Genomic DNA, 14,094 nt, shown 5'->3' with positions numbered 1-14,094 from the left:
CCCGCGCTGTTCTGGACACCCGCGTTGTTCTGTACACCCGTATTGTTTTGCACACCCGCGCTGTTTTCTGCTTCCGCGCTGTTTTCAACACCTGCGCTGTTTTCTGCTTCCGCGCTGTTTTCAACACCCGCGCAGTTTTCTGCTTCCGCGCTGTTTGGTGAAGAAGAGGGTTTGTCAACCCTAGCTGTCCGTTCCGGAAGTATATCTCGGATGAAGAGGTCACTACACGCTCGTGCTCCTTCTGCACTCCGGGCCGTGCGAGTCGATTTGTTTCTGTCAGGATTCTCTTCCCGTGGCGTATGCAGGTTCAGAAACTCCTCCCTCGCTTCTTCCACCAAATCAAGCCGTTGTCGAGTCTCCTTCAACAATCCTTCCGCACTCTTGCTTCCGTCGGAAATCTTCTGAAACCTCCTTCGACGCTCTATCTGCTGAGCCAAAATTAAATTTTCCTGCGCAACACGTATGTCATCTTTTTCTTTTAGCTTACTCTTGTCTTTGTTCAACTGATTCGGCATTTAATTCATCTCCGCCTGCCTGCGTGCCAGATCCATCGGGCAACGGCGCCAAATGTTTACCGCATGGATTAATTAAGCAACGCACACAGGAATTTGATACGAACACCGAACAGCAATAGCAGAACTATTATTATTATTCGCATATGCCAACAGTACATTATGCTTTCATAGATAGATATGATATCCTTACAATGCTTCCCTAAGGGGTTATAAATACTTTCCGACGAACCTTCCCGAAGGTATCCGTCGGCCAAGTACATTATACCCGTTACAAACTGTTTTACCCGTCGGCTACATAACAATACTTCTACCGAAGGGACCCGTCGGCCGATGCACAATTTCTGCCGACGACAGCAATTTGGCTAGTAGTACGAGGTTGTCATTTATGACAACATATACCTAGTATGAATTGAACAAAGCATGGAGATATAGTTTTAGCATTTAAGACTTAGAAAATTTTCTAAGTATCATACAATTTCTCTGGCAGCACAGTTAGAGTTTTGATTGGCACAGTTCACAGAGGCAATATTGACACGTGCGCTCTTAGCTACATTAAGTATGGTATGTTAGGATACCACAACTATGTGTGCAAGACAATACAAACAATACAAACAATGTTAGTGTAGTTTTTCCAGTAGTAGTAATGAGCTGACTGAACTTGACAGAATTAAGGAAAATATTTTATGTTAAGGAATTATTCTGTTTACCAAAATAATTACTTGACTAATTAGGGATGACATCCTAGATGTTGAACATAAGTGGGAAAAGTGTAATTGTATATAGAGACATGTGTGAAGACATGAAGGTCGATAGTGCATAATATCATGAAAGATTATGGTATAAAGGACAGTTTTTGAAATGCGAAGTTGTGTGTAGTAATGTGTTGTAATTTGGGATAAGTATGCAATTATTTTCTGATGCGAACTTGATGAAAAAACAGTGTTAAGGCAGAGTATGCGAAATTGGCATAGTGGGCTACAAAGATCATATGAAACATTGAAGATATCAGCAGTTGTAAAGAGGTTTTTGTCTCTATTCTTTTGTATACTGAACATCATTGTATGTTGCATGTTTGGGCAGTGAACTCAGCTTGCATACATTTTTGTAATTATATTATCAACTTCTAACAGGGTTGAAGCAACTCTTAACAGGATTGAGGCTTCTGACAAGGCCTAGTCCTTTGACAAAGACTGAGACACTATACAGATGTAACAGACTCCTAACAGGGTCAATATTTTGAACAAGATTTGTGGGTATCATCCCTATTGGGGTTTTCCCTTGGCTAGGGCTTCTCTAGTAAATAAAATATGGTTTTATGTGTTGCATTACTTTATGGTTGTGTTTACTGTTCAGATTAATCAGTTTATTTATTTATGCAAGTTGTAAGATTGTTACTGATATCCATAATTGGACAAAAGTTTGTGAAATACTGATTCACCCCCCCTCTCAGTATTTCCTATTTCTAACAATACATATTATATTTAATATTAAATAACATTATCAATTTACAAAATATAAGTTACAAACAGTGTAGTTTCCTTATTAGAAAATAAGCACACACATTCTAATATATGCCAATTTCCCCTACTGCCCTCTTATTATACATAACTGTCACTACCTTGTGTTGCTGAAGTTTTTATTATTATAATAATGATGTTATATAGTTATTTTGTTTTGTGTAAAATGAAACTAGATTATAGATTTGATAGTATATGTTTGATTATCTGCAATATGTTTTCTTTTTGATGGTGGTTCTTACATTTCTAGCATACGATAATATGGTAATTAACTGACAGGAAGTGCATGATATATTCTTGACTTGTAAAAATCGATTTATATAAATGTGTTGACAAAAGATTTTAATATATTATATAATTGAAAGTTTAATTGGAATGTAAGTGATTATTATAGTTGATTTTATGGTTATTAACAGATAGGTGCATGATCATTTCATGAATTCTAAAAACTGATCCATTAAACAATGTTGACTAGAGAATTTTTGTAATAAAAAAATATCATTTGTTTGTAAGTGACGGACATTGTTCAATGTTGATTGCAGGATTTGCCTGGGGAGGTTAGTCGGCTCAGAGAGGAGCTTTCTTTTGGTCGAGGTGAACTGCACAAAAAAATTGATCTTGTTGTCCTTGTCCATAACCTTGCACACAAGATAACTCTTTTGCATCGGAGAGTAGATGTCACTGAGCCCCGTCCTGCACTTCTGTTGCTTATGGATGAAGTTACTGCTGCTGGTATTCCATGGGTCCTTGCCATTACAAACAAATATGCTCTCAGTGCAGATCAACGAAATTCAGCAGCAAGTGCTGTTACTGAAATGTACCGAGTACCCTCAAACATGTCTGTGACTCTTAACTCATGTGCCTATGCTGTCTATGGAACTGGAACTGAATCACATGCATTAAGCTTGAGTGAAGTAGATAATAAGGAAAATTTTGGCAACAAGAAGATCCAAGGAGCGGCACAGCGGTTGATTTCAGGTCCTATGAATCTTGTTCAAAGGTCTTTCCGGAAGAAAGAAGTTACCTTAACAGTTGAAGGAGTGGATACCTTGCGCAAAATAATACATGAAGTTCTTGTCAGCCAAGAGGATTATGCTTTTCAGGTATTTATTTCCTGAAAGCTATTAATCTACACAATGAGTTTTCACAGTCCATGAGATTCAATTGATTAGAGCTTCCGGAAAACAATGTGTTAGAAGTTCTACTTTGTTTCTCATCTTCGTGATGGATCCACGGAGTATAATCTGAAATGTTACTGCAAAATTGAACACATTTTTCCCAGAAACTCTAGTCAATTGAAGCTATTGATCTTTTATTTTTCTTTAGGATTATTTGTTACATTTTGAGTTACTAGTGTTTTTCTTAGTAATGCAGTTTCCCTATAGTTCATAATTTTTTTGCATTCTTTTAGCTTTTAGTTATCAGTATTGTTTCGGATTATGTAATCAGGAACTTGCAAAAGAGAGATTGTTGATTGAAGAGGAAAAAGAGAAAAAGGAGGCAGTAGTTGTGGCCAATTCCCAAAGAATAAGTGATACAGCTATAGCAGCAACAGTAGGTGCTAGTTTGGGGATTGTTGTAGCACTTATAATGGGCGCAGCATCAGCTTTCAGAAGGCCTTGAGAGTCATGATTTTATCTCCAAAGCGAGAAACACGTCAAGTGGCGAGTTTGGTATTTTTTGAATACCAAAGGATTGGATTTTATGTGGATTTTCATACCATCCCAAAGTGAATAATTTGACTGGATTATTCACTTCCAAATTAGAGGAAAAAAAAATAGCGATTTTTGTCTGCCATGTCTCTGTGAGCATTGAACAATCAAAATAGTCGAGACAGAAATTTGTAAATACCAATGATTTTAATTTTTTAATTTCACCTTTGTGATGTCTGAAAATAGGCTGTAATTTATTATTGAGTAAAAATTCAAAGCGGTTCAAGGCAGATCTCCATGCTGCCCTTGAGATTATTTTGACCAGCAACTTTTTGAACAACAATTTGTGGAGGTGGTGGGGCTTCATAGATAGTAAAGTTTGCTGAGCACTTTAGCTAAATGGTATTTTAAAAAGATCTTTTAATGATATTTCTTATAAATAAAGAATTGCTATTAATTTAAAACCTCTCAAAGCTTATTTTCAATTTATATTCAGCAACTGCTCCTCCATGAAAGATTCTAATTTATCCTTTTCACTAATTACGAATTTTCACAGTGACACTTCAAATACTTAAATTTAACAAAAAAAAAATATAATGTAATGTCCCCGTTTTTGGCTAGTGTTTGTAGTTGATTGAGTCAGCTCATCATAGTGACCCTCATGAGTTGACAGGGTGTTTTGGGGGTCTCAGTTGATTACTTACTCTTTTTAGTAAGTTTATTATGGGTAGTTGCTATTTTTAGCAGCGCAATGGATGGCTTGGTAGTTGGTCATCACTTGCGGTTGATCAGGTTAATAATTACATGAGCTCTTATTTATTTATTCATTGAGTTGTGTTATTATAATAATGTTTGTATTATTATAATGACTTAAAAAGATATTTCTAAAAAGCAGGTTGGAAAGTTTTCAGTGTTGAGCTCTTTTGGAAAACTTCCACGTTTTACGAAGTCAAAATTTATGAAAATTTTTGCCAATGAAAAAGCTTATAAATGAGAGCCCTTTTCATCAAGAAAAGGCACGGTTGATTATATATTTGATTTTGTGCCTTCATGGCTTTTTCTTGGGTTCTAAACTGTATGCCCTTGCTGATGTATAAGGGCTGGAATTTTTGAGAATTGCATTTGCAATTTAGATGCTGAGGTATAGCTAAGATTGCCTAATTTCTCTACTATTCATCATTGTATCTAAGAAGTGTTTTCATTTCACTGTTGAAGTATAGTGGATTTGATATTTGCTAGATATTTTTCTTACTGTAGCATATTGTGGCTAGGGAGAATACTACTAGAAAGATTGTTGGTTTGGAGAGCGGATTGATTTGCAAATGTTGGTATTAACATTCATATCTAGAGGAATTGGTTGGGAACTTATTTGAGTGTTGATCTTCATTCTCAAGTGGAATCACCTAAGTTTAGAAATTACACCTGCAAGTAGTAGCCGTGTGCACTGTAGCAATCATTGGTTGGGCCTATGTTTGGAAATTTGGGCCTATATTTATAAAGTGCAGATTATTGTGCATGTTGAGAAGCTTGCGATTGAATCAAGGTGAGCCATCACCCATTTCTAGAACAACGTTATCGCTCTTTATGACCCACGACAGCCTTTGGGAGCCTTGCAATCACTACAACAGGTGGTATTGTATTGTTTGGGAGGGTTATTTTATACTGGAGGGTCTGCACATCTTCGAGCTGTGATCTGCAATTCAATTGGACACCATTTCTTTCCTAGCTATGACTTGCAATTGGGAGTAATGCAGTTGAATACCAATCATGTTTATTAGTAACACTGGCTTGCGTTGAAGTTGATAATGGAGAGGCTATGATAAGGAGCCGTCTCTGACTTATTTCTTGGGTTCTACTTTTACCAACAAATGCAAAGAATGGTGTTATGAAGTAAATCAGGTTTCATCATTGTTCAATTCTGAAAATTTGGTTTCTTGTTGTTAATCAATGTTGCCCCTCTTTCCACTAATATAGTTATATGTAATCCTAGAGTTGAAAGGTTAGATTCAGTATTTACCATGTACTCATCATATTTGTTGAGAAATTAAATAAAACAAAAGCATAGAAACACTGTTCTTGGCATCAGTAATTTTGTAGAATTTTTATAGTAGTATCAAATGCTTGCTTGGGAAGTGTTTGATGTAATGTCAAATCGTTCAATGTGAAAGAAATTGATGCTTGATTTAGCTATAGCCAGATAGGGTTTTTACAGTGGTATCAGAGCAGTTTCCTGCCAACTTGTAGGAATTGGGCTTAGTTTGGTCATTGCTTGGTTGAAGTGCAATCAATATTCAATTTGTTATCTTCTATATCATGGTTGATGATAGAAGGTTTTTTCCGAGTATGCACTATATCCAAAGGGGACGTAATTCACTTCCTAGGGAAGGTGAACCAGAGATCTAGTTTGGTAGCTTGGGTGGTTCTAGTGGCACTGGACTATGACCTACAGATGCTGAGGTTGATAGAGATTCCCTGCAGGCATTTAGGAATATTGCAACCAGACAACAATAGATGATAGAGGCACTGCAACAGTTATCTAATACTCTACAGCAGATAGCACTTCCTCGAGGATAGAGTAGGCAGAGAGCTCGAGATGTTTTTATTAGTTCTCGTAGATCTCGAGTCAAGGATAGAACTCGAGATCGTGTTGGGTATAGAGATGCAGATCGGGTTCGAGTTGAGGATTGTGGTGAATTAGCTGATAGAGCTTACATACATACTGGCACTCATGATAGGTTGCATAGGTCCATGTTTCTAAGACTTGAGGTGGATGCGGTCAGTATTGAGTCCAAGGCTGCTCCTTTTGTTGATGATGTGCTGGCACACTTTATAGAGAGATGCTTTACCACAAGTTGTTAAAGATCATTTGAATTTTGATAGGTTCTTGACTTAGAAACGAGAGCATTCTAGAGCGAGGCCAGGCCCTGAGAGAAATTGACCTCAACAGATTGAGTTACAACAAGTTGCCTATAAGATGACATTGGAGCACTTTGATGGTATTGGGAGAGTTACAGCTCGAGCGTGGATTCATAAACTCGATACATATTTGGCTTTGCGTCCTTTTTCTGAAGTGGATGCTATCAGATTTGGAGTGTTGCATCTGGACAGAGTCGCCCATGATTGGTGGTACCACGGGTTGGTTTCTTTGTGACATGATCATATCACTTCCTACCAAGAGTTTGTGGATCGCCTGATCAAGAGATTTGATAGGAAGGATCTAGAGGTGTATTTTCGTGAGTTGGCTTAGTTGAAGCAGTCTGGTGGATTGGAGAGCTACATCAGTGAGTTCTAGAGGCTTTCAGTCATGGTTTATGATATTTTGGAGTGCAAACGAGTGATGTTATTCATGGAGGGATTGACTGAGCCACTCCGTGGATGGGTAAAGTCATTGGACCCATCTTCTCTATAGTTAGTGATGAGGAAGGCACATGACTTGGAGTCCTCTTCTCGAGGCAATGTTGCTTCAAATTCTTCTACTCCTTTGCTTGATGATGAGGACTCCCCACCAATTGTTGAGGATAAGGGCAAATTAGTGGGGAGATATGATGACACTTCTAGAGAGGAGTTGAGGAGGCATCAACTTTGCTTTTGGTGCAAGGGGCCTTTCTCTAAAGGTCATACTTGTGCATTAAGGCCAAAGGGAGCGGTGAATCGTGTTATGTGGGTTTGCACTAATATGATTGAGGATGAGTCATCACAGTAGCATGAGGATGCTGATGAAGATGAACATACTGATGATAGACTTTATACTGTGATGAGTATTTATAGTTTGGTATTGGACTCACATGTTCAGGATTTGCATCGGTTACAGAGTTGGCCTAAGCCTAAGTTGGATTGTTTGCAGGATGATTGGGTAGGCATAATGAAAGAGTGTGCGTTGAGATCTCCTATGAATTCACCAATTAATGATGTTCTAACTTTTACATCATCACCATAGATAATCGGTGCCATGTTGCAGGGTATGTTATGGGTCCTAATGATGCCATTGACATTCAATTGGTTTAGTGAGGATGGGGACATCAATTGCTTTTTGTGGGATCTCGGTGGAGGTTTTTGTTTCATACCAGATTGCTTGAGGACAAGAAATTTCAAGGAGGGATGACTGTAATGCCCTCGTTTTTGGCCAGTCTATGCATTTAATTGAGTTAGCTCATCATAGCGACCCTCGTGAGCATATAGGGTGTTTTGGGGGTCTCAGTTGATTACTTACTATTTTTAGTAAGTTTAGTATGGGTAGTTGCTATTTTTAGTAGCACAGAGGATGGCTTGGCAGTTGGTCGTTGCCTGCGGTTGATCAGGTTAAAAATTACATGAGCTCTTATTTATTTATTTATTCATTGAGTTGCATTATCAAAATACGGTTTATATTATTATAATAATGACTTAAAGAGATATTTTTAAGAAGCAAGTAAGAAAGTTTGTAGTGTTGAGTTCTTTTGGGAATCTTCCATGTTTTTTGAAGTCAAAATTTATGGAAACTTTTGTTTATGAAAAAGCTTATAGATGAGAGCTCTTTTTATCAAGAGAAGGCACACTTGATTATATATTTGATTTTGTGCCTTCATGGCTTTTTCCTAGGTTTTGAACTGTATGCCCTTGTTGATGTATAAGGGCTGGAAATTCTGAGAATTGCATTTGCAATTTAGCTGCTGAGGTATAGCTAAGATTGCCTAACTTCTCTATTGTTCATCACTGTATCTGAGAAGTGTTTTCATTCCATTGTTGAAGTATAGTGGATTTGATATTTGCTAGATATTTTCCTTACTATAGCATACTGTGGAAGGGAGAATACTACTGGAAAGATTGTTGGTTTCAAGAGAGGATTGATTTGCGGATGCTGGTATTAACATTCATATTTAGAGGAATTGGCTAGGAACTTATTTGAGTGTTGTTCTTCATTCTCAAGTGGAATCTCCCAAGTTTGGAAATTGCACTTGCAAGTAGAAGCTGTGTATTGTAGCAATCATTGGTTGGGCCTACATTTGGAAATCTAGGCTTGTATTTATAAATTGCAGATTATTGTGCATGTTGAGAAACTTGTGGCTGAATTAAGGTGAGCCATCACCCATTTCTAGACCAATGTTATTGCTCTTTATGACCCGTGACAACCTTTGGGAGCCCTGCGACCATTACAACAGGTGGTATTGTATTGTTCACGAGGTTATTTTATATTGGAGGGTCTGCACATATCCGAACTATGATCTACAGTTCAATTGGACGCCATTTCTTTACTGGTTGTGACTTGCAATTGGGAGTAATGCAATTTAATACTCGTCATGTTTATTAGTATCATTGGCTTGCGTTAAAGTTGATAATGGAGAGGCTGTGATAAGGAGCTGTCTAACTTAATTCTTGAGTCCTCCTTTTATCGAGAAATGTAAAGAATGGTGTTATGAAGTAAATCAAGTTTCATCATTGTTGAATTTTGGAAATTTGGTTTCTTGTTATTTAATCAATGCTGCCCCTCTTTCTGCTAATATAGTTATATGTTATTCTTGAGTCAAAAGGTTAGATTCAATATTTACCATGTACTCATCATATCTATTGAGAAATTAAATAAAACAAAAGCATAAAAACATTGTTCTTGGCATCAATAATTCTGTATAATTTTTGCAGTAGTATGAAATGCTTGCTTGGGAAGTGTTTGATGTAATGTCAAATCGTTCAATGTAAAAGAAATTAATGCTTGATTTGGCTATAACTAGACATGGTTTTTACATATAAGCAACCTCAAGGGGTATGGGATAAGACACATTTTTGAGGAAAGAGTTCCATACCTATATATCTTAGAAAAATTATATTAGATATGAGATATTTTTGTAAGGTAACATTTTTAAACAATGTTTTTGGTTAAGCAAAACAGGTTTTGAAGGGTGCCTAAAACCTTGTACAAGTTTAAAGATTTTCAATGAGAGCAAAAACAAAAGGAACAACAAACAAATGTTGAGCTGGTCACCCCCAAAACTAAGGGTAACCATGGTGACAAAAAGCCAATCACCAACCAAAAGAAAAGATCCAACAAGGAGGTAGGGCTAGATACATCACGATTTGCCCTTTGATTTAGAGCCTCCATGGCATGATCGAAGATTCATTTCTAAAGGAGGAGAAGATGGCCTAGTTTTCTTTCTTCTTATTGCAGTCCAACCATCCTCCACCTTAGCTGCCTCAGCAGTCCAATCCTCAGAAAAGATAGAATAATGGAGCCCAAGGGAATCCGAAAAAACAACAATCTCCTTAGAAGAACCCAAAGCCAGTTGGCCCCCCACTAAAATAGGAGGAAAGTCTAGAACAGGGGTGGGGTCAGGAGAGGGTATAGGGTCCTGGCCCCCAACAGGACCACGAGGAACAAGAAAGTCCTTCTCCACCAAAGAAACATCTACAGAGGAGACATCTGCAGGCAAGGGTAAAACAGAGCAGGTTTCTAACGAAGGGGCCACATGAGAGCCATCCAGGATAACAGTCGTGGTAGCCACCAAAGAGTCCTGAGAAGGGTCACCATCCCCAATAGAGGGGGCTTTGAGGATAGTGTAATGATCATCCCCCACATTCTTCCACTAGGAAGGAGACTTCTTCTGTCTAGGTTTTTTCAGAGGAGCAACGAGCAGCAAGGTGACTAGTCTTGTGGCACTTCCTGCATCGCAAAGGGATACTTTCGTAATCAAGACACTGGATCCAAGATCCAATTGGAGAGGCCAAACAAATCATCGTTGGGAGACCCTTGGAGATATCAACCTCAATTAGGATCTGAGCATAAGTGGTGTGATACACATTGGAAAAAGCATAATCCACAAGCAAGAAATCCCCAATGGCCTCCCCCATCGCCTCCAGGACAGAATCCGCCCAAAGGTGAAGGGGAAGGTTTGGCAACCTGACCCACAGAGGGACCTTGTTAAAGGATTCTGTCGACAGGGCAAAGTCCTTGAACCAGGGTTTAGCCATCAAGGGATATTTCTCTTCCCAAGAGAAACCTCGACGAAGAATAGCATTTCTATCTTCAGTTGAATCAAACTTCACAATGAAAAAGCCCCTGGCAACTGGGTATATCTGAGTTGTACTTGAGATGAAGGGTTCCCATACATGACCAATCCATGCATGCAGGTCCAAAAGGGAGGGCCAGAAACCCTTAAAGCGGAAAATAGCAGCAGTAGAGGAGAAACTATCCAACTGTTTTGAGATATCCTCAACAATGTTCGATTCTAACTCCAATATCAACGATTTGCCAACAGCAACAGGCTTAGCAACTCGGGACCTTGACTTTGCCTTTGGACCACCAATGCCACCCGAGAAGCCCGACCTCACAGTGTCATGAAGTATGGCCTCGAAAGCAGCCACATCTGTGAAAGAGCCCCAAGGATCAGAGGCCGTAAAACCCACAGAGGCACCGGGTGAGGCCAAAGTAGTAGCACGAGCGCCAAATGGAGAGCCCTTCCCACCAACAATGCCAACCACAGAACTTGGCGGAGGGAAGTCGTTAGCAGCAAAGCTGGTCGAAGCAGGAAGGGAAGGAACCGTGTGCACAGTGGAGTTCAAATTTCTGCAAGAGCGGGAAGCTATTCTCATAGTTCCTATGAATTACATTTTTAAACAATGTTGCAATATATAGATTTTTAGGATAAATATATATTAACAAATTAATTACTAGCAATAGTAATTGAACTTTGTTTAAAAATTAGACAGGCTTCTTTAAACAAGTTTGAAATAAAAAATTATGGAAAGAATATAAGATCATTTGAATTCTTTTTAGTTTATAATATAAATATATATATTGAGGATCCAAATACTTTACTCAACTATACATTACACCTAGGTTTTTAATGCTTAAGGATCTTTCATACCCACATGCATTTGATAGGTGTTGGTTTTCAGTGATAGCTGCAAATGTATTTGCATTGCCTATAATGGTACATGCTTTTGAAATGACAATCGTCTCTAATATAGAATGAAGTACTAGATGGACATGTCCCTTCATGGGACATGTCTATTCATTAGTATTTAATTAATACAATGACAAATGCATATCACACACACACACCCACACACACCCACACACACACACATATTTGCACTATAGTTTATCCAACTAAAGCTACCAAATATTAACACTCCCTCTGGGAGGATAATAAGAATCATACACAATATCAATTAACATAATACCTCAACGTAAAAATAGTTTTTGAAATGTCAACTCATTTGACTTCCCAATTTATTGAATGTGAACTCATTTGGCAATGTCAACTCATTTGATATTTGAATGTAAACTCATTTGACATTTGAATGTCAACTCATTTGACATTTGAGTGAAGTTATTGTGAGATCGTCACCTTACAATAACTTTCGCAAATACAAGTAATAATCATTTGAAAGTCGTCACTTCCTCATGATGGACATCGGGGATATGTCCACATAGTTATGAAGAATATTCATAAATACCAATCCTCTTAAGTATTTAGAATTTATTGATCACTGGAGAATCCATCTCAACATGGTATACTCCCTCTAAATTAATATGACCAAGATCACCGAAGGTTGACTAAACCATATTCTCTATTTTCTCCCTCTCTTTCAAGGTTGTCTTGATGAAGTGTCAAGTCTCCCTCTTAATATCAACCTCCCTCTTCCTCTATATACCTTAATTTGATGCTTGTTAAATCCACCTAAACACTCTTCCCATAAGAGCCCACACGTTCTGTGTAGTCATTGCTCCTTTAACCATAAGGTTCTCATCAGCTATTACATAAGTATTAGACATAAAAATAAATATATTTTTGGGTTATCCATAAAAATAAATATATTTGTGGGTTATCCCTAAACTGCACTTAATTCTATATATATAGATTGTAAGTCTTATTTAACTCTTAGTAGTCTCTTCTTAATTCTGGAACTCCTTTAAATTAGGAAAAATGGGCTATCACGAAAGATATATAATGGCCATCCTCCCTTGGTCTTGATGGCCTTACATAATTACAATTGATGTTTCCTTATTTACTAATTTTCCACTCTTTATCATTGTTAGCCGTCGACTGTAGTTTCTTTGTGCATATGTTATTGCCGCATATCAAAATATTATGCTCACTAACTATTTCTTACTACTATTGCCTACGGTTGGATCAATTTAGGCAACGGTTAATATGAGAACTATAATTTAGCAGAGGAGAAAATTGACACGACAATGAGTTTTGAACTATATATCAATTTCCATCAATATGACTCAATTGAATAAGGTTCATAAGTACTTGCAAACATCCTTAATCCCTTCATTAGTCTCCATCAAATATTATAGTTCTACACCATATTCGTTGGAATCACTTCTCTATCTTGTTTGCTGCTACAAATCTGTTGAATGAAACTATGTAGTCATCTTCCACATTGAATAGTGCCAAAGTTAATGTTCTATGTTGGCATTGCTTGTGCCTTTAAACATCATCCATGAATTTCGAAATCTCATAGTCAATGATAGGAGGCTTAATGGAATGAATATGTGTAGATGCAAAAATTATTATTGCTATCAATATCTCTGTCAATCCTTATGCAACCTTGGCCAGTGATTGGACATTTGCTTGCTGAATGTATTAGTTTGTTGTCTTCAATATGTAGTCCTTGATTTTGTATTTGTCTCATATAGATATGGATTCTCTAAATATATGTCTTTCCTCTCTCCAGGTATGCAAGAATATCTTTTATGATTATTTTTCTTAGAAAAATAATAGCCATTGTCAATTATTATTTGTAGTTGGCTCTCAAACCATGTTGGTTTTTAGTGAGTTGGTACCCACATAGACCCCGGTAATGAAACTTTTAGTGTAGGTTCTTGAATCTCTTTGAACTAAGTTCAAAACAGTTCAAACTGGTTCAATTTGTTGAAACAGGTTTAAATGGTTTATTCTAAGCCATCTCAGTTCGAGGTTTAGTAAGTTCAATATTGTAAAGTTCTGATGATTTCACTTCAAATTACATTTTCAATGATTTTTAGTTCCCTTTCGAAATGAAAGTCCATGAGATCCAAATTGTTCCTAAGAAGATTCAAAGGTATTGTTGGTTATCAAAACCGTTGATTAGAAACCTACGAGCCTTGCTCGCTCGATGCTGGGATATCTAATCGGTTTTGGCCAACTTGATAGGCTCAATCAATTCGACTTAAGTCCTCTACGCTTTTGGCTCTGCAACACCAAGGCCTGTACACCTGATCCTGGACAACAAAACTTGGATCCAAGATGTTTTATAGCGAATATATCTAATGCAAGGACAACTTCCTTAAGTGGCAAGATTTTAAGGAAAGCTTCTGGATTGCGACTGGTGAATATTATTTTTCAAAATTTAATTACTTTAATAGAGTTGTGAGTACTGAAATACGATTAAAAATGGATTACTAAAACAAATAGATACTAAACCCTTAACATGAAAAAAATTTCA

At 37.4% G+C, this 14,094-nt stretch overlaps 1 protein-coding gene across 1 annotated transcript in view; it reads left to right on the top strand.

The window, feature by feature from the left end:
- Positions 1-4,148, top strand: part of LOC149570588 (uncharacterized) — a 136,756-nt gene extending 132,608 nt beyond the window's left edge. Inside the window, exons 13-14 of the mRNA XM_089823173.1 lie at positions 2,575-3,135; positions 3,482-4,148. Of these exons, the coding sequence (XP_089679299.1) occupies positions 2,575-3,135; positions 3,482-3,655 (735 nt within the window). The 3' untranslated portion in view covers positions 3,656-4,148. The remainder of the gene's footprint in view (positions 1-2,574; positions 3,136-3,481) is intronic.
- Positions 4,149-14,094: the final 9,946 nt, after the last annotated feature.

This window comes from Cupressus sempervirens, chromosome 3, assembly GCF_028749045.1.
Source record: "Cupressus sempervirens isolate cs-2001-9-10 chromosome 3, ASM2874904v1, whole genome shotgun sequence".
Classification (NCBI taxonomy): Eukaryota; Viridiplantae; Streptophyta; class Pinopsida; order Cupressales; family Cupressaceae; genus Cupressus; species Cupressus sempervirens.
This window is presented reverse-complemented; position numbering and strand designations above follow the sequence as displayed.